Here is a 25,921-nt window from a genome sequence, read left to right as displayed (position 1 = left end):
CCAGACCGTATCAGATGAGAATGCGGGGGTGGACACGGATATGCTCCGAGTTAGCCGATTCCGTGGCATCTCGCTCAATCCGCGGAATGCATATCTAACATGGTCTTGATATATTTAGTAGCCGAATAATCTCCTCACTCATAAATCCGGCGGAATTAGACGACTGTTCTTTTGGCTGTAGATGGTAACCGAAAAATGTTCCCCAACCCTCGAGCCAGGCCCAGACATCAGGGCAACCGCTATAAAAATATGAAAAAAAAAAAAAAATTGATACATATAGACATATCGATTCTTTACCTGCACATATGTAACAGAAGCACATATCCATCTTCCACCTCTCCTTAGTTTCCCTTTTTTCGCGTAAAAATCTCCTTCCAACCCCGCCAAGTCTTCTCATTGAACCCGTATACTATCGCGTCGCAGAGGCCCTGAATGACAATGCACGACTAAAGCACAGTAAATTAACATGTTTCTCTTGTACATTTCAACATTGCGACTTCTTCAGCGGCCGTACCTTGTCGACAGTCGCCACCGAAAATGGAGCCGAGTGTCCGCTGACAGCCTGGTATATGCGAATTGCCGTCGGCAGTGCCCAGATGAGCATGTAGACCAGCGGGTAGAGCATCATCTGGTAAGACAGCTGGAGGTAGATTCCGTTAGCAAGCCGAAGCTCCCATCTCATCTTCCGCTTCGCTGACAACTCACCCTCCGCAAATCGGCCGCACCTCGACTCCTTCGCGTCTTTGGTCTCGGCGCCTCCGCCGGCGGCGCGGGCGGCGCCACGATGCGCTCCTGACTCGAGCCCTCGGAGAGCTCCGACATGTGCACCGGCTGCAGAGACCAGGACCCGCCGCTCTTCGACACCGAGTACGGTCCCGAGTGCGATCCGGAGCCGACGCCGTATTCCTCGTCGTCGTTGAACGACACAAAGTTATCGTGCGCGCGGTGTATGATGAAGTGCAGGCGAAGATACAGGAGAAGCATCAGCACGATGATGACCCAGCGAGGGAGGAAGTTGACTAGTAGTCGGGTCTTGTCGCTCGTGAACCAGCACCCTGAAGACATTAGCAACCCAGCCGATGACGACAATACATCTTCCCCAGACTTACACGCTCCGATGTCTCCATAACCAGCCAAGCATAATCCAAGGGTCGCCCAAAGAAGCGACAAGGCCCATGGCACTGTCCATACCACGACCCTGTTGTTTTGAATCCACTGCGAAACCGCCTTCCTGTCGTCCACCATGATGAATATGCAGGCGGCGATGGAAAGAACCCAATAGTCCGCTGTAGAGAATTAGCAAGAGTCAACATCATTCTCATAAATTAGCATACTCTGGTCAACAAATGTTTGAATCATAAATCCGTTGAAGCTGCAGAAGGACTTGCAGGATTTTGAGCCAATGTCCTGGCCAGACAGGTTGACGGCAGCTGAAGACAGGAAGTTGATGGCCATGAAAAAGTCACTCAACGCAAGACCACTACAGTTCATGTAAGTCAATGTCCAATGTATACAAGCAATACAAACTAACAGGATAAGCTGATGTCTAAATGTTCGCAACGACTTGTTCATCTGGTCAGTGTTAGCGGAATTGGGTAGACATTGCGGTTGTAAAGCGGGTTCTTAGTACTGCGAAGCCAAGAATCATCCAAATAGACCCAAGAGCAGAGAATATGGCCACAATCAGAATCACCAAGCTGAGAGTGTGTGTTTGGTCGTTGTTTTTTGGCGCCGACAGCGGCGCCGTTTCGACAGCCGTGCCGTTCGTAAGTACAGCCATTTCCAAGCGAGCCTGATTCTTTTCCTGAAGATCAGAAAGAGAAGAAAAAAGGAGAACACAGTAGTGAAAAGAAGCAAAGCGAGATATGAGAGATGGGGCAAATGTCAAGGGTCGTACTTGGCTCTGCCAACACAGGCTGGTAGTAAGGCCCTTGCGGTCGACGGACAAGATGACGGAGCAACGCCCCTCCATATATGACGGGTCGACAAGTTGGACGGCACAAAGAAGCAATATTCACACAAAATACTAACACTGTAAGAAGGAGAGGGGGAGAAAATGAGAGATGCAAGAGTGTGTTGCTGGGCCCTTCTTGGTGGTAGACTATCAGCAAACCATCACACAGCGTGAGGGGGAGGGATGCTACAGAAGCGACAAAACGGTGCTATTTTCCCGTTTCGATGCTATTCGTCCCTCTTACGCTTCTCACTTGCACTATTGGAAAGATCCCAGCAGTAAAAACCAGCCGCTCAGGGGAAGCAGCCACTCCAGACGAGAGGCGAGAGAGGAACAAGGATGGTCCTGGTCAACCGATACCACAAGTCCCCGTCGGCTTACTTGGAGTAAAGCGTTATTGTAGACCAGGTGGGGATATCAAAGAAGAGACGATGGCGAATGAAGACTAAATTTGGTCGAATAGGAACGACCTGTTCAGTGTATCCTTTACGACGGAGGGTGCAGCGGTTATCGGGTCGCGGTCACCTTACAGGAAGAAGAGCCTCCGCCCCCTGCATCCCTTTTTCTAGGCCGTGCCCTCTTGCTCCTTTCCAAGCAAGGCAAGTCCGAGAAGCTTGGGCGTGCACAATGAGCAGGCCGTGGCGTGTGGTCCTGCGGACAGGGACGGCGCAGAGCGGGCCGCCGGGTTGGCCGCATGCTACCGTCGCGGTTTTGGAGGAGATCTGGGCTCCCGTAGCCAGGCGAGGAAGGATCTTTTCTTGCGACTGATTGTGCGTGCTTCTCATGTGATGCAAAGTCACTGTACATGTCGACTCCCCGGTTGGACTCGGCCGAGGATGTCTAGCAGGGAGGGGAGGGGGTGCACACAGCAAGCAGTCCACAGTCCATCTGCCTTGTAGGATTGCACCGGAAGAGAGTAAAATAATTGCATTGCATTTAATCCCGCAGTGCATAGAGAGGATGGGGAGAATGATGAACGTGTCTTGGTCCCTGTTGTCCTTCTCTACGGGCTTCTTCCAACAACGGAGGCTACTGAGCGCCTCCAAGCTCCAAGTAGGTTGATCCTTTCCTTTACCGTATCGGCTGATAACGAAGAGATAATTTTGTGTATCAACGCGCACTGTTTTACATTACATTACATAACTGCACAAAGATAAGCATCGATATCTGCCCGCTGCGTAAATTGTACACCAACTCATGAGTTGGCTCTTCTGACACTAAGTTAGCACTGGACTGATAGTATGGCACTTTTGTCAGATAACGTACGCCCACCTTCCCAAAAAAAAAAAAAAAAAAAAAAAAAAAAAAAATTTGCTAATAAATAACCTGTGCTTGAGAGAAAAGAGGGGAGGATGCTGTCCAGTCCAAAAAGCATAGTTACTACATAGTTACTACATAGTTCGTTTCTGCAAGCAACCAACAATCATCCACATCCACCTCCTATCCCTGACTCTCCAAGTCTACAGTACCGTGTTTCTCACACATCATCTTGCAGCCTCTTCTTTATTACACCCCTCTTCAAGAGGTCTGCGCCACTTGCCCTGTGCTGCGCATCGCTAGCCGGACAAGGGCCTCTCCTCCTCCTCAAGATTCGAGACCCGACAACCCACGACTCCTCCGTTCCATCGTGCGCCGCCTCCACCGGCCCGGGGGAGCATCCCCGGCTGCCCGGCTCCCTCTACCAAGGCGGTGGGCTTGACCCAACCATTCCTGGCACCGGCGGGACTTGGGCGCCGGTCCTCGCTGAACTAGCCAACTTCCCAAGCACGCCAGCTGAGACGAGGCTAGCGAGAGCCGAGGATTGCGACTCTACAGGCAAGACGAACAGGATCCCGCTCTCTCGCTGCCAGCTGCTCACTAGCAACCCTATTGTTTTCCAATACAGAAGACAGGGTTGAAAAGCCCAGGGACAGAGAAGCTGGGCTTCGGGCCGGGGTGACGGGGACTCTCGTATTCTTGATACGCCCGCCCTCCCGTATCTCCTACCAGAAACTATTGCAGATTAACCCCTGTTACCCCTGCAGCACGTCATATCAATCCTTTTCGTGGCATACCTTCATTAGTGAGCTCCCCTCGAGGATGTAGCCTGTGATGTCGTATCTTCATGGACGCCAACTTGACTTCGGTATCCGCAGCCACACGGAACGACTTCCCCCCTAGACCTTTGGGGTCTTTTGCGAAGGAAGAGGCCATTCCCCTTTTAACCGGAAAGCGGCCTATACGTAAATGAAGTTGCGACCAGAAGTTGGGTTGTGTATGCTGTCAAGTCGCGCCCAAGACTGACCGGCTCGGTCATCTGCGGCTGAGTGGCAGCAACAGTCATGTATGCTTACAGGTGGTCATGGTAGGTATTACAGCTTCCAGTACAGCCGTCGTATTTCCCTAACAGGAAAACCCAGGTTAACCATGCCGTCACATGACAGTTCGGCCATGCGGGCTCCTGCAGCCAATCTATGCAATTACCGATGTCCTTGGGGGTGCGATGTCTTGTCTCGGATGCATGCTCCATGGCCAGTCTTATATTTGGCTTCTAGATGAGCATTAAATGTTGATTCCCATATGTACGAAGCAATCTTGTATAGTCCATGTACATCCTAAAAGAAGAGAATGTCATCTTCATCCCACCCCAAGTCCTTCAAGATGTCCAGAACATTGTCCTCCAGCGCCTTTGGTCCGCAGACCAACGCCATCGCCGACTCCTCCTCCTCCTCCTCCTCCTCACCGTCATCACTCCCCTGCTGCTTCTGCGGTGGCCTCCCCGCGAACCCCTCCAGAAACACCCTGTCCATCCTTCCGCGCCGCCCGCGCCAGCCCTCCCCCGGCTCCGACAGCGTGTGTACCAGCCTCGCCCTCCCACCGCTGCCTCCCACCAGCGCCTCCAGTTCCGCTCTGCACAGGATGTCCTCCTCCGTTCTATTACCGTCCAGCACCACGCACTCTGTCGCGTCCTCCGGCCCGCCGCCCACCACCGCGCGCAGCACCGCCAACATCGGCGTCACCCCCGTCCCCGCGCACACCATCACCAGCCTGTCCACGTGGCGCGCGCGGCCCGCGACCCGGCAGAGCCCGTCGCCCGCGTACTCGAACCTGCCTACCGGGCCCTTGAAGTCGACCGGGTGCCCGACCGGAATGGAGTCGAGCGCCGTGGTCATCACGCCGCCAGCCTGCGTCGCGGTCGGCGGGTAGATCTTGACCACAAAGTCGAGCGTGCCGCGGGCGTCGGAGCGGGAGATTGGCGTGTAGGCCCGGATGATGGCCTCGCGGGTCGCCGGGTCGCGGAGCCGCATCAGCACGTGCTGGCCGACGGGCAGGCCGATCGTCTGCTGGTCGTGGTCGAGCGCAAAGGAGAAGAGCTTGCTGTCGGGGGAGACGTCCACCTTGGAGCACAGACGGGCCCGGCTCCAGGCCTTGGCTTGCAGGAAGACGGGACGGGCGGCGTCCTCGACCTCGGCCGCCTTGCCGGCCAAGGCAGCCCGGGCATGCTCGTCAAGAGTGCCGATGTGGTATTTTGGCAGCATCGCCTTGGCATTTTCACTGTGAATGGCCAAGAATTCCTCAGTGCAGTCCGTCGCAGCAGCTGCAAATATCGAGGTCGCGCCGCCGGGATGATCGTCCAGGTACTCGGTCCCGTCGTACACCTGGCCCTCGACCACAAACCAGGGCTCCTCCTCACCACCGTGCTGCTCCAGCTCAGCCAGCGTAATCGTGCGCTTGGTCTCTGGACTAATCATCGAAATCTGCCTTTCCTCTTGCTTTACCTCGACTTCCTCCTCTTCTTCCTTCCCAGTCTTCTCGCCCCAGAAGCCGTTCGCAATGTTCCCGCCCGCCTTCTTGACGCGCTCCATCCAGCCGCCCAACATCAGCGCCGGCTGTGTCGGGTGCTCAAACCTCAGAAACCGGTCTTCCTTGTGGATCACGAGGCGGTACCACGGGTTGTTCATCATTCCCAGGACGGACCAGTACATGTCGCGCGGCTGCGCCATCAGGCCCTCGTCCATGGCGCGGATCATCAGGTCCGACGCGCCGGCCAGCTCGCCGACAGGGATGTCCAGCTCCCAGAAGCACCAGCAGAAGCACGTCTCCCGCCACCACACGTCCATCTTGCCGCCGTACAGCTCGTCGCCGTCCGCCGCGTTGCGGTACTCGTCTTCGGGGTAGTTGATCAAGGCAAGTCTCCAGCTCCTACCCTTATCCAGGGTCACCTCAAGACGCGTGACGCGCTTGCCGCCTCCGCTATAAGCATAGCCACGCACCTTATACGTCTTATTACTACCATCCAGCGGGACCATCTCGTCGTGCTGCGGGTAGCAGACGGCGCTGTTAGTGTTAAGGTCGTAGATGGCGTACTTCTCATCCTTCCACACATCAGGTAGATTGGCACTTTGCTCAGGTGTGATCATCGTCGGCAAGACACGATTGTCGTAAATGTGATACCAGTTGTCGCTCGGCTCTCTAGTGACGATGATTCTTTTCAACCACTTGACGCTCCGGCCGCCGATCTGGCCCGGGATGACCACCCGCACCGGCTTCCCGTGGTCCGGGTGCAGCGCTCGCCCGTTCATCCTATGCGCCACCATAATCCCCCTATCCTCATTAAGACACCAGTTCAGCTTCACCGACGTCCCGTAGTGGCCGTTGGGCAGCTCGTCCGCGCCCTCGAAGCACACGTAGCGCGCGCCGCGCACCGCGCCCCCGGCCGCCGCCAGCAGCTCCCCGACGGGAACGCCCGTCCACAGCGCCGTCGACAGGCCGGCCGCGCCCCACGAGAAGCCCTTGGACTTGCGCACCACGTTCTGCTCCTTGCGGCGGTTGCCCGCGCACACCAGCGTCACCGGGTACGTCGCCTGCTCGTAGCCCTCCACCAGCTCCCGCACCGACAGCGAGAACGGCCGGCGCACCATGCCCTCCACGGAAAAGGTCCAGTCCAGCACTTCTTCGTCCTCGCAGGCGGGGACGGACCCGTGGTTGCGCACAAAGTGCAGGTCCTCCGAGGTCAGGAAGCCCTCGTCGTAGAGGTCGGACAGCGGCGCCTCGCAGTTGAGCGGGTGCACGCCGGTCAGCCGGATCAGCCGCGGGTCGCGCTCCACGTGGGCGTCCGGTGTCTTGAGGTCCTGTGGCTGCACCGACTTGACGCCGTTGCGCGGCGGAAGGGGGTAGCTCTTGAGAAGGGCGCTCTTCTGGGAATGGAGCGGCGGCAGGGACGACGCGTCCTGCCGCTCGCCGGCGAGACTCGGCGACTGCGAGTGCTTCGCCGTGGAGGGCGGGCTCGGGGGAGCGGCGCCATCGGGAAAGGACCGCATCGGGAGCGTCTCTACGGCCATGATGTCGGTGTACTGTACTCAGGTATTCCGGATATAGGATTTGGCACGGGAGAGGCTGCGGGAAAGCGGGAGAAATGCGAGATGCTGTATACGAAGCGATAACCCTCGCTGGGAGTGTCCTAGGGTGCAATTACAACTTGGGTCGAGGCTTTTCTCTTCTCTCTCCCTTGTCACTTTTTGAAAAGTCAACTCTTGCACTAATTGGGTCATCGACGTGGCTCCCACCATGTCTGTCGGCCAACTTGGCCGCCAACTTAATTCCTCATCCTGAGTGTGCATACAAGAAGAGAGGGGTGCAAATAGAAACTCTCCACAAGTGCAACAGCAGGTCACTTCGTACTGCGAGGGTGTGGGCTCTAACACTAATAAGTGAAGTGCAGTGAGTATAGAGACATGGCAAGTAGGCCGAAGGGAACCTAGCCAGAGTGCACAACAAAATTTAGTTCATGGATTTATTTTCCTCCTATTACCGTACTAAATTATTATCGTCGTTGTAACTCCTGTTGTAAATTCTTGATTTGTTTGTATTTTTTGTCGTCATCTCAATTCTCCCCGTTGCACAGCTGTGTGTTGTGTTGGCCTTATCATCACCAGTACAACCACTATCAGTATTTATCACTACCACACCACTATTACTACTTTTATCGCTATTACTACGGACCTATTGCCATTATTGCCATCGCCAGTATTGCCAGTACCGCTAATGCTATTGACGCACTAACAGTACTGTTGATAAGACCTTCGGGCGTAGAACAAAGAACCTGGTTTAACAGCTATATGCAAGTGCTTGTACATGCTATACATCAACTAGCAGCCTTCGTACAATACAGTTGACGTTCAATTTTAGACAAGGATGATTTGAAAAATTTTCTTTGCTTTGCCTCACCCCTGACCTTACAAAAAAAAGGCTCCATGCAGGACCTGATGGGTGCCATCCAGTAGCGTGTTGCGTAAGAGGGTCTAGACGAAAGTTGAATGCCAGCAGGATAGACGAGTTACTAAGCCGAACCAGGCTCATCGGTAGTGATAAGAGGGAAGTCGAAGCAACGCTAGATGTCCAAGAACAGCAAGGGAACCGCGGACGGCCGAGAGGTTATACCAATACTACGACCGTAACATGGCCCACAGAACATGTCGCGATGTTTGGGCTGGACGGGCTCGCGAGGCATACCGGAGGGCTCGGATAAATAGAGAACTAGTGCGTCGTGTAGACCATCATCGGGCTAAATAGTTGAGAGCTTCCGGGTTGAGCTTCCAGGCTGGATAGAGTTGGCGTCGTCAGGCAGCCTGCAAACCTGTCTGCAGACTGGACTGTGCACTGGTGAGACCTGCATTAGCTCTGTGGCAGGGGTAGACGGCGCAAAGGGCCGCCGTACAAATCAATAGAAGGAGGTGAAATGGGGCGGCTTGCCTGTGCTTGATATTTGATGGTTCAGTTAACGAATAAAAGATTGGGAGGCATAGCATGAAGCCTCTTGTAATGACAGTGCCAATCGTCGTCGAAACAAGACTGACTGAGTTGAAGGTTTAGATCGACTTCCCGCCTTGGCAGGTTCCACCAGTAGAGACGGGGTGTGTGCCATCTCTGCTTAGCCTGATTTATTTGCTGGAATGTAAAGTAAACCGTGCTGTGAATCGCCTTGCCCCATTGGTTTGCTGGTAACGATGAGCATCATGTCGGCAATGTTGAACTCGCTGTTTGTCATTTTCGCTGTAGTTGAAGAGTCGAGGCTGACTGACAGCTGGCAAACGAAGAGAGACGTGGCCGAGGCACATTACATAATGCAAGCAAGTACATGTACATAGCCCGACGACTGATGGAACGCCGAAAGAAAACGGCGCATCAAGGCCATTTTAGGGTATTCGTTGTACATGCTGGAGCGAGCCTCGTCAACCGGATGAGTCTAGTTTATAAAGATCCCTGGTTATGTTGAATGTCCACACATAAAAGCCACCAACCGGCCTGATCGGCTGCCATACTCCCCCCCCCCCCCCCCGGTTGCAATTCTTCTCCGTCTACACACCTCACACACGGCACTTCAGACTATTTCCTTTACCCATGCCGTGATTCGAACAAGAGTTACCATCGTGGTGGAGGCCAATCCGGCTTTACAGCCAGGCTGCATTTGTCTCTGCTCTCTCGGGCTGCCCCTTCCCGATCCTGATCGCTGGCGTTCTAGGTGTCTCCGGCTGGTCCCCAAGACATGGCTCTCCGCGGAGATGCGACTTTTTGTCCAACGACCAACATTAATAGTCGCTTCAGACGCTGTTTGAGGACGTCTTTATATATATCGACGCCGGCAAAGAGCATTTATATCAATGAAACTCGATCAAGTTGTTTTCCGATTCTCCTTGACGTCCTGGCCGGTCTGGGCTTCTCGTTTTTCTTGTCTGTCCCCTTTTACGCTTGCAAAAATCAAAAACACGGGCTGCTTCGGCTATTCGCTCTTTTCCTTTCCTTTACACCAGGCATAAACGCAGGCAAATCCCCCAAATCCACCTCTCGACATGGCGTTCAAGGTGGCTACCTTCTGGCAGGCTCCTGAGCTCAATCCTGTCAATGGAAAGGCCCGTTCGATCCCAGTCCTTAACCCGCTCGACAGACATGGCCGTGTCTTTTTCTTCTCTTGGCTCGGTTTTATGGTTGCGTTCCTATCCTGGTAAGTTGTCTTTGTGAAGCACCTTTTTGCAGGAAACAGAAGTGCTACGACACGATTTGTGTGACAAAACTGACAGTATATAGGTACGCCTTTCCACCTCTGGTACGACCGCCCAATCTTGCAATACTCGAGATTCCAAAACATCCTGGTTCAATTATACTGACGCCGAATAGTTGACCTTGACCATCAAGAAGGATCTCAATCTCACTCCGACTGAGATTGCCAACTCCAATATTGTTGCTCTTGCATCCACGTACGCACCTCCAGGCTCTCCGACTCCAGGCGGAATGAAGAACAAAAACGCAATCTTGAAAAAATTAGTTAACAGGTTTGCAGTCTATTCGTTCGCGTTGTATCCGGTCCTTCGTGTGACTACTTTGGCCCAAAAGTCACCTTCGCTGCCTGCCTCCTCCTCGGTGCCATCCCCTCCGCCCTCGCCGGCACAGTCACCACCGCCAATGGCCTTATGACCCTGCGCTTCTTCATCGGCGTTCTTGGCGGCACCTTTGTGCCCTGCCAGGTGTGGACGACCAGCTTCTTTGACAAGAACGTTGTCGGCACCGCCAACGCCCTCACCGCCGGATGGGGCAACGCCGGCGGCGGCATCACCTACTTCATCATGCCCACCATTTTTGACTCCCTCGTGGAGCACCAGCATCTCACGCCCCATGTCGCCTGGCGCGTCGCCTTTGTTGTACCGTTCATCCTCATCACGTCTATTGCGCTCGGCATGATGCTGCTCTGCGACGACTGCGCGACCGGCAAGTGGTCGGAGCGCCACGACGCCGTCAAGGGCAACCTGCGCCGCCGTGGCCTTCGCACAGCCGCCTCGAGCGCCCGGGAGAAAAGCACCGGCGACTTGGCTGCATTTTCCGAGCCCACGTCCGACGATGCCTTGGCCGAGCAGATGAAGAATGAGGCCGTCTGCCGAGAGGCCGAGCTCAGCGACCAGGAACTCCTCGACGCTGCCAATGGCGAAGTCGTCAAGAACCCGACTCTCAAGGACACTCTCATGGTGACCATCAGCCCGCAGACTGTCGTGGTTGCTGCCATCTACATGTGCTCCTTTGGTGCCGAGCTTGCCATCAACTCCGTCCTCGGCGCGTATTACTTCAAGAACTTCAAGGCTCTCGGCCAGACCGGCACCGGTCGTTGGGCCGCCATGTTCGGTCTTCTCAACGTCGTCTTCCGCCCCCTCGGCGGTGTTGTCTCTGACGCGCTCTACCGCGCCAGCGGCAACGTCTGGTCCAAGAAGATCTGGCTCTGCTCCCTCGGCGTCGTCTGCGGCGTCTTCCAGATTGCCATCGGCGTGACCGACTCTCACTCCAAGTCCACGATGTTCGGCCTCATGGCCGGCATGGCCTTCTTCCTCGAGGCTGGCAACGGCGCCTGCTTCTCCCTCGTGCCGCACGTCCATCCTGCCGCCAACGGCATCATCTCCGGCATGGCCGGCGCAGCCGGGAACCTCGGCGGCATCATCTTTGCCATCATCTTCCGCTACCAGGGCGCCGACTACGGCAAGACTTTCTGGGTCATTGGCGTCATTACCGTTGCCATCAACCTGCTCGCGTCCTGGGTCAAACCTCTTCCTGCAGGTCAAATTGGCGGTCGTTGAATGCGTTGCGTGTAATCGGTTTCGCCGCTGTAGCCATGCGAATGGCCAGCTTTTAATGCAAGAGAGGATGCACAGAAAGCGAGGAAGCAGGCGCTAATAGTTGCGCGAGCTCGGTGTTCACATTTTTGCATACCTTGGGCTGAAAACTGTTGGAAAATCAGTGTTCTCGTAAAGATGCGGAGGATCATCGTTTGGAAAGCGGCCTGTTTCGATAAAATTCTTTTCTTCATCTTTTCAAAACCGTCTATAAGTTCACAAAAATTCATTGTTCCGCCCTTTTCAATGTAAATCATCATGACCATAACGACAAATATCAGTAAAGATGGGACCGAACGCGAAAAGATTACGGATGCCGGATCGGTAGATTCTATCCTCTTTTACCGACTAGTAGCAAAGTTGTGGAGGCTAATGACGCGCGAGTTAGCTTTTATCAGGTTCCTTTCCTAGACGGCAACTCATCCGGGAGAAGGCCTTACCTAATGTCCTCCTGGCTCGTCATGGCCTCGGGCTCCTGCGCCGGTGAGGCAGCAGCAGCCGGCGGCGGCGAGGATGGCCCGTTAACGGGCCCTCCGTTGGCGACGAGCGTCATCTTCCTGGGGTCGTCGGGGTGGCCGTCGGGCTGCGGCTGCTCGTCGGGCGACTTGCGCTTGCGGCCCTTGCTGGCGCGCAGCTCGCTGAGGTGCTGGAAGTAGCTCTCGGGCACCTCGGTCTGGTAGTGGCCGGAGAAGACGCCGACCTCGAAGCCGGTGACCTTGGTCTCGCCCTCGATGGCCTCGAAGCAGGCGGCCTGGAGGTCGTCCAGGGACTGGTATATCAGCTGTGGGTTGTCGGGGGCGGTTAGTTTTTGTTCTAGAAAGACAGTGATAGGCAACAGGCAGGTAATTACCTCGTCAGCGCCAATTTCCTTAGCAATCTGCTCTCTCGTCTTGCCATGGGCGACGAGTTCTGTTATCTCTCCGTTAGTGTTTGGGCCCTAAGGAGAAGAAGGCTGCTTTTCTGACTTACGGGCGGGATCCGCGAGATCAATGCCGTAGACGTGCGGATGTGTGATTTCAGGCGAGCATGACGCCAGGATGACCTTTTTGGCACCCGCCTCTCTGCTCATCAAGACCTGGAACAGTCGTGTCAGCAGCGCAGCGCAGATAACCAACGACAAGTCGGTGCTTACAATTTCTCTTGATGTGTTGCCGCGGACAATGGAGTCGTCGACCAGGAGGACGACCTTGTCGCGGAATTCGGCCTGGATGGGCGACAGCTTTCTGCGAATACCCTGTTGGCGGGCTTTTTGGCCAGGCTACGGTATGTGTCAGTGTAGGTTCTTTAGGGTAAGCAGGGGATTGGGGTGGACTGTACCATGATAAACGTTCGGAACGTATATCTATTCTTAACAAAAGCATTTGACAACGGCTTGTTCAGGCAACTGGCGAGAACGGCAGCCGAGGTATTGCTAGTCTGCTTGATATTAGTATTTTCCGCCGTCCAGGGGACGATAACAGCAAAACTAAATGCGTACCTCGGGGATGGGAATAACTGGTGTGGATCAGTAGGTGCCTCAAATTACTTTTCAACGGAGTTCAACATAAACATACCGACGTCAATCTCTTCGACCCCCTTCTCTCCCAAAATCTCCCTCACTTTGTCGGCCAGCTTGCGGCCCATATTCTGGCGACTACGGTGGACAGAGATTCCGTCTGACGTAGAGTCAGGTCTAGAAAAGTAGACGTGCTCAAATCTGGGGTGTCGTTAGTATTGAAGGTATTGGAGCTACCGGGAATGATACTTACATGTCGGGGGTATAAGATTTCATGGGGACAATCTGGCGGAACTGAGGCTTGCCGCCCTTTTGGATAAAGACGGCCTGTCCAGGCAGAATATCGACGATATTGGTGAAGCCAAGCTGAGTAAGGGCGACGGATTCGGAGGCCATGAAGTAGTCCAGTGCGCCTTCGAGAGTCGCCGAGGGGCGGGATCCCAGGCAAAGGGGTCGAATACCGTTCTCATCTCTGCGAGATCGGTTAGCTAAGTTCGGCCAACGGCAGAGAGCGCGAGCACATACCTAAAGCCAAGGATACCGAAGCCGGTGATCATGGCAACACAGGCAAAGCCGCCATTACAACGGGCATAAACGTCACGCAGGCCAGCGAAGATGTCGTCGGCATTGGCACGAGCTTTTCCTAGCTCGTGGAGAGCATGGGCGTACACGTTGAGGCTAGTCAATATGTTAGCAGGTTGGGAAAAGTTCGTCGAGACGATGGACATACAGAAGCTCCGAATCAGAGTCAGTGTTGACATGGCGGCGAGCCTCAAGATCAAGGAAGCTGCGAAGCTCCTGACTATTGACGAGGTTGCCGTTAACAGCCAAGCTCAGGCCGAAGGGGCTGTCTATTGGATACAGTTAGGAGCAGATATAAGTTAAGCAATTAAGAAGATGATACATACTGACTAAATTGGGAGTTCAGCTTCCGTGGTTATTAGTAATAAGTTGTTGCACATAAACTCACCATAGAAGGGCTGTGCCTCCGAACTGTATGAGCAAAGAAAGTCAGTATATATGGGCCTTCATCAGCAGATAGTGATGTACTCACGCGGAAGAGGTTCCAGCGGTCGGATAGCGAACATGGGAGATGCCTCCGTAGCCGGGCAGATTATCGGCAAGACGGGCAGGCTCCTGGAATACTTTGGAGGCCAGGCCATTGCCCTTCATTTGGTACAGCCGTCCGCCCTGGCACACCGTGATGCCGGCGGCATCCTGTCCACGCTAGTCCGGGGTAGCATGCGTTAGTATGGAAGTCCAAGGCACCAAGATTGAACCAATTCGTTTGAGGCAAGGAAAAAAAAATGACATACATGCTGGAGGTAGTAGATGCTCTCGTGAAGCTCCACAGCAGCCGTTGTGGCCTTGACGTCGCCGAGCTGGGGGAGGACATTGAATGTCAGCCATCAATTAAGAAAAAAATCCGGGGAGGTGAAGGTGGTGCAGGACCCGGTATCGGGGGACACGCGGGGCACAGAGACAGGGACGAAAAAAAAAAGCTGCTCACCAAGATAGCACTGATGCCACACATGATTGCTAGGGGATGGTAGCGGTTGGATGCTCGATGAGGAGAATGAGGACGGAGGCTGGAACAGCAGCAGGGACGCTATTGAAAGCGATGGCAGAGACAAACGAATGCCTTGATATCTTTTCGATGCACAATCTGTTGGGAAGGAAAAAAAGGTCGGGATCGGCTCTGAAGCGAAAGCGCCGGCTGTATGCGAAAAATCATGGTGGGGGCCAGGCGGCGAGGCGGAAAAATTTCCTGCAGAGGCAGCAGCCACTGGTTGGTTGGTTGGTTAGCAGGGTGGGGCAGTTTGTTACTGCCAGAACCCACTGAAAGGAACAGCGAGGGACCAACTATTGTCCTTGGACAATTACCATTACACCATCCGATCCACGACTTGCGAGTAATTCTGCTGGTATTCGAATTACTTTTCCGGCGGGGAATTGAGATTGAGACACGCAAGGATCGGTTGCCATTAATGATTTGGACACATGTTACGACACGACAGTGGCAGTCACAAAATTGCTCCTCGCTCATCAAAATGAGCAAACGCTCGCTGCTGGCTTCAGGCGGCAGGCCTTGGATGCATGGATGGACTGACTTCACATAACGACAAAAAAGAGGATTATCTATGGCTCTATCAAACGGTTCTTCTACAAATTACTACATTCAACAATAAACACTTACACGCCAACTCCTCAAAATATCGACCTCTTCCACCACGGCGTCTTCTTCGGTGTCGCCTCGCCCTCCTCCAGCACGTCATATTTACCAACGATCGTCAAGAAGACTTCGTTCAGTGTCGTAGGGCTGACACTGTGGTGTGCAACCCCCAGCTTCTCTCTGTGTTCCTCGAGGATCAGCAGCAGCTGTCCGATGGCGCTGCCGCTTCCACTTCCACTTCCGCCCCGGCTGTTTGCGTTACCGCCACCCGAGACCTGAACCGACGACGCCGGAATCGAGAAGCGCATCTGTCCGTGAAACGTCTCCTGCTCGACTCTTGCTCCCGGGAATGTCTCCATGACCCACGCCTGAATCTGCTGCATCTCCTCATCGCTCGAGTGCGGCGCCGTCTCGCTCACCATGTGCACGTGTAGCGTGTCGCCAAACTTCTGACACAGCTGCTCCGTGCCCCCCAGCGCCAGCATGCGCCGCGCCATGATGCCCGCCCGCGTCGCCAGCGTGTCGGCCTCCTCCATGCTGTGCGTCGTGAGCAGAATCGATCGTCCGGGTACGACGGCCTCGAGCGTCCGCCACATGATGCGCTTCGCCGCGGCGTCGAGACCAGACGAGGGCTCGTCGAGGAGGATGACGGAAGGGTTGCCGGTCAGCGCAATGGCGAGGGACAGCTTACGCTTGTTGCCGCCGGAAAGTGTGTGGGCCATGACGCCGGTGTATGCTTCCAGGCCAACTGCACGGATGACTGCTCTGACTTGCTGATCAACGTCGCTAATTCCGCGGATGCGTGCGTAGTGTTGCAGGTGCTCGACTACCGTCATGGAGTCGATGGCATCGAATTGCGGACATACTCCCAGATTTGCGCGTGCAGCCGGTCGGTTCTTCGTGACCGATGCATTCTCCACAAAGACGTCGCCGCCTAGCCGGCTTGGGGCAATGTCGCCGCGAATGATTGATATCGTTGTCGACTTCCCTGCGCCATTAGGGCCGAGCAGCGCAAACACCTCGCCGTGACCAACACCAAACGTTACATTGTCAACGGCAGTCGTCTTGCCAAACGCCTTGGTCAGGTGTACCACTCGCAGGCCATCCGTTTCTTCGCCGGGCCCCTCCACGCGAACCTCTTCTGCGGCCACCTCCGGGTCCTCCGTATCCTCGCTGTACTGCGGCTTTCCAGTCTTGTATTTTCCATCCGAGCTCTCAAAGTACACCACCATGCTGAACCAGAAGATGCACTGCACGATGAGATACACGAGCGGGCCGCCGTACGCCTTCATTGCAGCAGGGTTACTCTGCAGAGCAAAGCCGTCACAAGTCGTAGAAAAGACATTGAGGGCCACCATGAGTGCGCGCACCAGAGAACCCGTCGGGAAGAAGATGGCAATAACCCAATGCCCAATCAAGACACTCTTTTCAGTCTCGGCTGGGTCCGAATACAGCAAGATGAAGAAGTAAGCAATTAGGTAGATTGCAAACCCCAGCCCTTGGATCACCGAAGCGATCGCATACGTGGCCAGTGCGCTCTTCATGATGAGAGACACAAAGTACGTTATCAAGATGGCCGCCAACACGTAAAATAGGAAGATGGGGAACAAGAAGCCGACATGGTACCAGATACTCGACGTGCCCGCCAGAACACCCGCTGCAATAAGCATGGAAACGATCATGATGGACCAGTCAAAGAGCGCGTGGGCTGCCCAGACGGGAAATGCGCGAGCACCGCTCGAATATTGCAGCGCACGCACTCCGTTGCGTTTCTCAGAATTCGGGTAGAGGCCAAACAGGCCCGGGATGACAGAGCATGCGAGTGCAAAGTACACAATGACCTGCAGCCCGCTGCCCGTAGAAGGCGCCGCAGCAATGTCGAAGGGCTTGTATTGGGTCGCAATAGTCTTGTTCATGAGCAAGCTATCCAGAAGGCTTTGGCCAAGCGTCGAGGTGAACATGGATACTCCATTATCAATTTTGTAGGCCAACGTAGGGGAAGACCCGGTCTGGCCAAGCCAAAGACCTACGGGGGTGACATTCTTCCTGTTGTTCTCGATGTATGATTTAAAGGCGTCAAACGAGTCGACCACTTTGATGTGGTTGGCAACGCTTTCGGCAAGGTTCGGGATGATGGGCTTAAAGACGTCTGCAATGGAGGAAGCACTAAACGTGGCGGATGGACCCCCCACGATAAAGGGCGAACCGAGAAGGTCCGTAAAGTCGGTGTTCTTGGTGTCACTGCTGCGTTCCCGCGGCGAGCAGCCCGGGGCCGCAATGTTCCTGACGAGCAGCTGGATAATGGCCGCCGCGACGATCGGGATCAGGAACGCGGCGACGTACGGCACCCAGTTGGTCTTGAAAATGACGAAACGCTTCCGCAGGAGGACTGCGACCTGCGGAAGGAGGCCCAGCTGGCGACCGTGCAGAAGCGGGAGCGGCTGGCCTGAACCCGCGGTCAGCTTCTCCCCGTCGCCGGCGCCGTTGCTCTCGCTCGAACTGAGCTTGGCCTCCGAAGCGGCACCCGTCGAGGCAACTTGGTCTTTCATGCCGTGGTCGCGGGCCTCGTCAGCCAGGTTGAGGAAGACGTCTTCTATGGTCGGCCCAGAGAATTTGTACGGCACGCCGCTGGCCTCGAGCGTACGGATGACGGAGGCGGCGAGCGCGGCCGAGGCCGCGACGTAGGTGATGGTGTTGGATGAGACGAGACGCTCGACGCCATCGACTTCGGGCGCGCGGCCCAGCATGTGTCGCGCGTTGAGCACGCGCACGCGGTAGCCGGAGCCGAAGGTATCCTTGAGCTGCGCTGCGGAACCTTCGGCGCGAAGCCGACCCCGGGACAGGATGGCAATGTTGTCCGCCAGCAGGTCCGCCTCGTCGAGGAAGTGCGTCGTCATGATAATGGTACGGCTACCACGCTCGCGCAGCAAAATGTCCCAAATCTTTCGGCGCGAGAGCGGGTCGATGCCCGACGAGACCTCGTCGACGCAGCACACGGCGCTGTCGCCAATCAGCATCATGCCGAGCTGCAGCTTGCGCTTCTGTCCGCCGGACAGCGTCTTCGCCATGGCCTTGGTCTTCTTGGCAAGGCCGACGGCGCGGATCAGGTCGGTGACCTGCGCCGGGGTGGCCGGGTTCGAGGGCGTCTTGAGGCGCGCGAAGATGCCGAGGTGCTCCTCGACGGTGAGGTCGTCCCAGAGGACGTTCTTCTGCGGCGCGACGCCCAGCCCGCCGGTTGTGTCGATGGCAATGTCGCCGCTGGAGAAGTTGCTGGTGCCCGCGATGGCGTCGAGCGTCGTGCTCTTGCCGCTACCGTTAGCGCCAAGCAGCGCCAGGATCTGGCCCTTCTTGGCCGTGAGCGTCAGCGAGTCGACGGCGACCACCTCGGGCCGCGGCGGCGACGCGAAGGCAAACAGGCGGCGCAGGAGTGTCGGCTTGTAGATCTTGGTCATGTTCCGGATCTGCACGGCATCGGGCAGCCCGCCGCTGCTGGCGGGTGGCGGCGCGTTCTGGCGGGTGCCGGTGGTGACGCCGTGCAGCGCGCGCTCGAGGAACGCGGCGAGCAGCGGGTATGCGAGGATCTGGAGGGCGAAGAAGACCCAGAGCACGATGCCGGGCAGCTTCCAGGGGCTGTTTGGGTGGGCGCGCAGCAGGTCGGTCGGCAGGGCCTCCTGCTCGTAGCGCGCGATGTAGGTGATGAAGTAGACAAAGGTGCACGGGGTGAAGAGTAGTCCGAGGATGGCGACGGTGGCGGTGCCCGGGTGGGGGACGGCCTGGGCGACGATGCCGAGGACGAGCCAGACGAGCGCGGTGACGATGCCGGAGAGCTGGGCCTTGCTGAAGAAGCAGGCGCCGAGCAGCGACATGGAGGTCATGGCGACGCCGGCGATCACGAAGAAGGGCACGACGACGCCGTAGCTGACGTTGGTCCAGATCAGGATGCGGTTGACGACGCCGGCGACGACCCAGCCGGGCAGGTAGGTGAGGGTGAAGGCGGAGTGGTGGGAGAGGAGGCGGGCGAGCTGGCGGTGCCAGGGCGCGGCGGCGGGCATCATGGCGTCGATGAGCTGCGACATGCCCGTCTCGCGCTCGGCGGCGATGAGGCCCGGCATGTGGTAGCAGACGCCGATGAGCGCCATCAGGAAGGCGACGCTGAGGAAGCTGATGAAGGTCTGCTGGTAGTCGCGCCGCACCTTGGCCTCGCGCTCGTCCTCGGTGAGCGCGGAGAAGGGGTACTGGTGGGCGGCGCCGGCGACGGGGAAGGAGGAGACGGCGTCGTGCTTGGCGATGGCGGCGTCGACGGCGCGCTGCAGGGGCAGGGCGTAAACCTCGGCGGCGTTGTCGCTCTTGTCGACGCGGAAGGAGATGCCGAGGGCGCCGTCCGCGCGCAGCGTGTAGTTCCAGTACCCCCCTCCTCCTCCGCCGGACCCTTCGTCGGGGGAGGAGTGGAAGACGACGGCGCCGAAGCACGGCGATGTCGCGCGGATGGAGCCCGCGCAGACGTAGCCAATGTCCGACTCGCTGGCGAGCCGGGTGGCGTTGCGCCCCGCGGAAGTGACAGCATCAGCGACAGTGCCGATGACGGTGTCGATGGCGCCGCCGGAGAGGCCCGAGTTGACGAGGATGACGGTGTCGCGGCCGCCGGTGGCCTTGCCGAGGGCGTCGCCGAGGGCGTCGATGCTGCCCGGGCTGCCGACACCGTACTTGTCGTCGGCGTGGTTGAACTTTTGGCCGAGGCCGAGGTACAGCGAGGCGATGACGGGCAGGACGAGCGCCGAGTAGAGGGTCGAGGTCGGGTGCCGCTGGAGGATGATCTTGAGCGTCTTGTTGCGCAGGGCGGAGATTTGGCGGTAGAGGTCCATGGTGGACGGTGAGAAGGCCCGGCAGGGCGGTTTTCCTATGACAAGGACAAAATGAAGGGAATTGGATTGTGACGTGGACTCGTGATGGTTAGCAGGCAAAAGTCGAGAGGGAGGTGTGCCGATCAATCAATCACCAACACGGGAGGAAGTTGGTCGAGATGGTACCCTGCATGGCCACCACGATGATGATACTCGGGGTCCCGGGACCATTTTAAGGAAAAAAGGGCCAAGCCAAGCCGGCGACGTCAATATAAAGCTTCCAAGCTGCCCACGAGGCTGAGCTGCGTGCTGATCCCCCATCATCGTCACAATGAAACCCCCCAGTGCCACAGTGCTAAACGCCCTGACTGGCCGTCGTACTAGCCGTATTGGGTGAAAAACGAGGGAAGCGCTACCAAGCCAAAACTCTGGTGACGTTTTTAACCGGGTCGGGCTGAGATCTGGAATACGCAATGGTGGGAGAAGCGATGAATACGGAGTGGACCAAGACCGTTCGAACAGCCAATCATTACGGATTCATGCCCCCTTTGGCTTCTTGGTGCTCGGGCGTTACCCAAAGCTGCCCAGGATCGTCCGCCCGACCACAGGCAGACAGTTTTGCCAGTTGGCTGAGGGTGGACGGTGTTTTGTTGATTTCGCTCTGCTCGGGTTCGTCTGAAAGAAGGTCTACGCATCGCCACGCTGACGGGATGCCCCGGCCAGCCTTGGGGACGTTGTTGTGTCTTGCAACTGTTAGTAATAAGTGAACAGGTATGGCAGGTTAGTTTTACTGTGCATTGCCTAGGAATCAGCCTAACGTCTTGGCTTCGTGGGTGCTGACTGATAACAAGAATTATAAAAGTTAATTCAAAACCAAAAAAAAATTTATCAACACCATAAATGCAGATGCGAATGACGGAATAAATATCAACGGTGACTATCCACTCTTTAGCCCCAAAACCCCAATCTCCTGTACCTAGTGTCAGACAGCTGGTGTTGACTAGTGATGGCTTCACCTTGACCCTCCTCATCTTGACCAAGACATTTATCTCGCTGTAGCCATGTGTCAGAAAATGTCAATCCACATCTGCAATATATACAGCCTCAATTGATTCTATATAAGAAAATGCACAAAAACCAAATGAAGAAAAATCCGCATTGGAAACAATAAATGCAAAATCTTCTGCTAGACGCACAAGGTCCTTGTCAAACTCTAAATGCCAATCATGTCTTTAAAAACGGCTCCCTCCCTTCCTCGCCTTTTCCTTCACCTTTCGTCGCCTACTCCGAGACAGCCTCCTTGCCCACCTCGGACAGCCCGCGGAAGATGCCATCCATCGTGCCGACCTGCGTCTGGCAGTTGGCCACCACACGGAAGAAATGCCCCTTCGGTCCGGGCGCGTAGTCAAACATGAAGCCCCTCGCCACCATCCGCTCCGCCATCGCCCGCGTGCGGCGCGTGTTCTCCGCCGGGTCCTCCGCCAGCCGCCCGCCCGGCGCGTAGTAGAAGCAGATCTGCAGGCACGGCGTCGGCCGCTCCGAGACGAGCAAAAAGTCCGGCGACTTGTCCACCAGGTCCGCCAGGTGAGCCGCCATGGCAAACGCGTGGTCCACGCCGCGCTCGAAGCCCGCCGCGCCGTAGTAGATCCACGCGAGCGCCAGCTTCAGGCTGTCTGCGCGGCGGCCGCACTGCATGGTGAGGTCCGCGAGATCCCAGACCTCCTCGCCCTCGGGGTCGTGGAAGAGATAGCCCGCGCGCAGCGAGTTGGCCGCGTGGAAGCGCCGCAGGTCGTTGGTCAGCAGGAAGGAGCATGTCATCGGCACATTGAGCATCTTTTGCGGGTTAATTGTCAGCGAGTCGGCGAGCGCCGAGCCGTCAAGCTTGTGTCGGTGCGAGCGGGAGAAGGCGACGGAGCCGCCCCAGGCGCCGTCGACGTGCAGCCAGAGGCCGTGTCTGTCGCAGACGGCCTTGATGTCGCGGATCGGGTCGTACGCGCCCATGACGGTCGTGCCCGCCGTCGCGTTGACATACAGTGGCGTGCACCCACGGGCCTTGGCGTCCACCACCAGCTGCTCCAGCGCGTCGACGCGCATCCGGCCACGCGCGTCTGTCGGGACGCCGATGCAGCTCGCCGCACCCATGCCGCACGCTACGGCCGCCTTCTCGATCGAGTAGTGGCTTGCCTCACTCGTGAAGATGACAAACTTGTAGCCCTCGCTACCGTTATCGCGCGTGTCCGGGTACAGAGCGTTACGCGCAATGACGAGCGACGTCAGGTTCGAGGCACTGCCGCCCTGGCACGTCACGCCGCCCGCGTGCGGGCCATCAAATCCAAAGTATCCCGCCAGCGCGCGACCCGTCGCCTTCTCGACCACCGTCAAGGCAGGTGAGACGTGGTACACATGGACGTTGGTGTTGAGCACGCCGAGCACCATCTCGGAAACGACGCCGACCGGGTTCGTGCTGGCCGTCAACTTGTCCATCCAGCCCTGGTCCCACGTGTTGACGCTATACTTGAGCAGGTCCTGGATCGTGTCCAGCAGGCCATCTCGGCCAGAGCCCTCGCCAACTGGCAGCGAAAAGTTCATGCGCTCGACAAGTTCCCGCGGCGGCAGCGGCTCGACCAGCACGTTGTACGGCCGGTCGGCGGCATCGCGGGGCAGCCGGCCCGTGTGCTTCTTGGCCGCATTGTCGTCAGCCGCCTTGACGTACGGCACAATCAGATCCCGCACCGCCGAGAGCAGGTCGTCAAGCTCCTCGGCACGGCCCAGCGTCGTCTTGCCGGGGATGGTGCCGTCGGGGGCCGTGTAGGGGAGACATTCGGTCTCGCTGCCGTGATCCGAGGCAGGCATATTGTGTGTGGTGGGTGGTGGGTGGTATGTATGTGTACGGGTATGTGTATATAGGTGTAGGTGTGTGAGAGTATGCGAAAAAAGGTCGCGGCTGCTATTCGAGCACTGCCTGCTTCAATGCAAAGAAACTTATAACCTTAAATGCTCATCTAGATTCGAAATATTAAGAAAGAGAGAAAAGATTGTGTGCTGTGTGTCTGTCGTCCTGGTGAGTGAGCATCAAAGCAGTCTGACGAGAGACGAGGAGCAGAACGTCGACTATTTGAAAGGCTAGGGACAATAGGTAAGCCTGGCCTGGGTCGACTATCACGCAGGGCTGCGCCGGAATCGCAAATGGGAACTTTGATCAACGCCTTGCCGTTCAATTCCGTAGAGGCGGGCTGGCCAATGAATGGCCTTGGCTGTCTTGCCCTTCTTTTGATCCCTCTGTGGTCTCTGGTCCTTCAGGCAGGTCGTCCCAACTCACACCGGCATATGGCCTGGGCATGTGGCGGGCAATGTTGGACAAATAGGTGAGATCTTAGTCTGGCCGACTTTCCCGCGTCCGAGGGGGGAAAAACTACTAATAAAGGTCGTCTAGGCATGATTGTAGTTACGCCCGTAGACTAGAAAACGCCAGCGTAACGCTTTCCCGTTCGGGGCTTCATGGTTGGTTGTGTGGGGTCCGCGGGCCAGAAATCCGGGTTATGATTTAGGATTAGGCTTGCCTTGCCTGTGCCGATGCATAGCTCGAGACAATCAACAGGCTGTTCTGAGTGAGCTGTGAGAGAGGGATAGTTCTGTGCCTGTGCTGTGTGGTTGGGGCGATGCTGACAGTCAGAAGGAGGCTCAAACAGAAGGAAGGAGCCAACCCAACCAGCCAATCACAGGCAACTTATGTAACCCGACAATCCCTGGCGACAAGGCCAGCAGTTCTCGCCTTATTCCACCCAGCTTAACAGTCCAACCCCTACGGAAATGCCTCTCAACTCCGCACATCCGCACAGTTTGCTGTGTCGGCAGCGCGGGATTGGAGAGTTTACGTTTATCGTAGATAGAGTTGAAGCCGTTTGGCTATATAGAGTAAACAATATTGTTTAACTCGAATTGTTCCTAAATTGGCACACCTTTGTCACGACAGTAAATTGGTTGATCATAGCAACACAATTTACATCCCCACGGATTGGCCCTCCACAACAATCCCACGCATCCTTCCGATGCAACCCGCTCCTTCTGCTTGGTTAGTAGTCAACAGACATACATACATATATGCCTCGGATCGTCTCACTCCAGGCAAGCATTCTCCTTCGCCAAATACGACTCTATCCGTGGCCGATCGCCACGCCGTCATCCAGAAGCGGGACTCGCGTCAGCCCATGGCGAAGCCTACAAGACCAGACAGTGTTATATACTCTTTAATTCCCCGTGGTCACCAGCGGCTCAAGAGTGACAAATACGAGTGACGCCCCTCCCATTCTCTATTCATTTTCTTCCTGATTCCCCCTACAACAGGCCATAGTCCCCGCGATCACACGACCTCTTCGTCCCAGACAGCAAACAACCCCGCGGCTTGCCTTCTTCCTTCACACAACTTTGCCCAGGCAAGCACCGAGAATCGTTCCATCCAAAATTTCAATAAGAAAGCCTCCAAGGCCCGGCCGCCGGCAGTGCGGCACTTGCTTGGCCCTACATCGGTCGGCGGAGCACGTCAAATCACCTCAGGGTCGCCGTACTAATGCAACCAATGCACTCTGCCTTTGAAATATCCTCCGTCCACGCATCGCTGCAACCTCGCCTCGCGCACGCCAAGCCGGTGGGTTTTCATTCCTTGTTTCCTTTCGCCCCAAAACTTGACTTTATAAAAAAAAAAGCAACACTGTTTCTCCTCCAAAGAACAAACACGTTCAAATTTCAAAATGTGAAGGGCAATCATCCGTCATGGACTGGGGTTTCGGCAACTTGTCTGCTGTAAGACGAGATCTTACTCATCATCCAAAGAGGTCAGACACACACACACATTACCATTACCATTACCAACTTGGCCTCAGTCCAAGAACCAGCTCCGCCAGTATCGGCGGCTTTTTCTCTCCTCGCCCTGACTACCAAAACCACCTATTTTGTCTGCTAAGTTAGCCATGTCTTCTTCTAGCGTGCCCTTTTTGAGCCGCGCCGATCTTTCATCTTCTTCTACTGCCTCAAAGATCGCCATCATTCAACGCTACTCTTCCCTGACCGCTCCCGTTGACCAAAGTATTTATGGCCAAGAGTAGATGCATTCGCAGTCTTTTCCTTTTTTCTTATTTTTTGGTCCTTTTTTTTGGATTCGGTGACATTCATGTTCTGCGACAGACTTTAAGCTATTCCCATCTCTTGTTCCTCACCATCACTTTAATTCACACACATCCAACGTGGTAGATAGAGTCTCAGAAATTCTATTGCCTTTACCTGCATTTGACATACATTGGTGTAAATAATAAGCTTTAGAATCGAGGTTCAACTCTTCCTCCTCTCTTTCTCTCTCTATCTCTCCCAAGCAACATTCGAAAATACTTTGCACTAGTTAAAATAAAAGAAAAAGGTAAATATCGACAACATGTCACGCTCCTCCAGACATGAACTGGCTGGGCAGAGTGTCGTAAAAAAATAATCCTTCCCAGTCTCCAGAAGCAGCAAGTGCCCCGCGACCAGATGAAGAAGGGTGAAAAAGAATCTATATCCAAAAACTTGAACCGCTGATGAGTGAATGACGTCAGAAGTATCAAAATCGCTTTCCGCATTTGTCAGACATAACAGCCATGTACAGAGGCTCGGATCTAAATCCTCACCAAGGAGAGAGCCGACGCGGCGACACGAGCGGCTCGCTCCAGGGGTATCGAAGGGTTGAAAAATAAAATGAACGTCGTGTAGGTGAGCATGCGCCAGGGAACGGTGCTCTTTGTACAGGGGTGTTCCTCAGCGCCCGGTGGGTTTTGTACACGTCAACTCGTCAACGTC

General features: G+C 55.9%; 6 protein-coding genes across 6 annotated transcripts; 1 reads left to right on the top strand and 5 right to left on the bottom strand.

Moving 5' to 3' along the window:
* Window positions 1–484: 484 nt before the first annotated feature.
* ISF_06502 (Glucose receptor Git3) lies at window positions 485–1,780 on the bottom strand (the record flags this gene model as incomplete). Its single annotated transcript, XM_018850106.1, has 6 exons — window positions 485–640; window positions 706–1,055; window positions 1,110–1,286; window positions 1,335–1,480; window positions 1,532–1,572; window positions 1,631–1,780. 6 exons carry the CDS (start codon window positions 1,778–1,780, stop codon window positions 485–487), a joined length of 1,020 nt encoding a protein of 339 aa, XP_018702594.1.
* A 2,768-nt stretch (window positions 1,781–4,548) lies between these two features.
* Window positions 4,549–7,275, bottom strand: ISF_06501 (nitrate reductase; the record flags this gene model as incomplete). The annotated part of the gene is made up of 1 exon (XM_018850105.1): window positions 4,549–7,275. One exon carries the CDS (start codon window positions 7,273–7,275, stop codon window positions 4,549–4,551), a length of 2,727 nt encoding a protein of 908 aa, XP_018702593.1.
* Window positions 7,276–9,783: 2,508 nt separating this feature from the next.
* On the top strand, window positions 9,784–11,550 carry ISF_06500 (nitrate transporter CrnA; the record flags this gene model as incomplete). The annotated part of the gene is made up of 4 exons (XM_018850104.1): window positions 9,784–9,935; window positions 10,019–10,037; window positions 10,109–10,188; window positions 10,272–11,550. The coding sequence occupies 4 exons, from the start codon at window positions 9,784–9,786 to the stop codon at window positions 11,548–11,550; spliced, it is 1,530 nt and encodes a 509-aa protein (XP_018702592.1).
* A 472-nt stretch (window positions 11,551–12,022) lies between these two features.
* Window positions 12,023–14,615, bottom strand: ISF_06499 (amidophosphoribosyltransferase; the record flags this gene model as incomplete). The annotated part of the gene is made up of 12 exons (XM_018850103.1): window positions 12,023–12,495; window positions 12,556–12,661; window positions 12,719–12,844; window positions 13,064–13,080; window positions 13,140–13,282; window positions 13,335–13,553; window positions 13,607–13,759; window positions 13,812–13,932; window positions 14,052–14,074; window positions 14,136–14,308; window positions 14,398–14,463; window positions 14,592–14,615. 12 exons carry the CDS (start codon window positions 14,613–14,615, stop codon window positions 12,023–12,025), a joined length of 1,644 nt encoding a protein of 547 aa, XP_018702591.1.
* Window positions 14,616–15,289: 674 nt separating this feature from the next.
* ISF_06498 (ABC transporter) lies at window positions 15,290–20,116 on the bottom strand (the record flags this gene model as incomplete). Its single annotated transcript, XM_018850102.1, has 1 exon — window positions 15,290–20,116. One exon carries the CDS (start codon window positions 20,114–20,116, stop codon window positions 15,290–15,292), a length of 4,827 nt encoding a protein of 1,608 aa, XP_018702590.1.
* A 1,260-nt stretch (window positions 20,117–21,376) lies between these two features.
* ISF_06497 (Pyridoxal phosphate-dependent decarboxylase) lies at window positions 21,377–22,948 on the bottom strand (the record flags this gene model as incomplete). Its single annotated transcript, XM_018850101.1, has 1 exon — window positions 21,377–22,948. The coding sequence occupies one exon, from the start codon at window positions 22,946–22,948 to the stop codon at window positions 21,377–21,379; it is 1,572 nt and encodes a 523-aa protein (XP_018702589.1).
* Window positions 22,949–25,921: the final 2,973 nt, after the last annotated feature.

Source organism: Cordyceps fumosorosea (genome assembly GCF_001636725.1).
Source record: "Cordyceps fumosorosea ARSEF 2679 chromosome Unknown scaffold_17, whole genome shotgun sequence".
Taxonomy (NCBI): domain Eukaryota; kingdom Fungi; phylum Ascomycota; class Sordariomycetes; order Hypocreales; family Cordycipitaceae; genus Cordyceps; species Cordyceps fumosorosea.
Note: the sequence above shows the minus strand (reverse complement) of the source record. Positions and strands in the feature narration are given on the sequence as shown.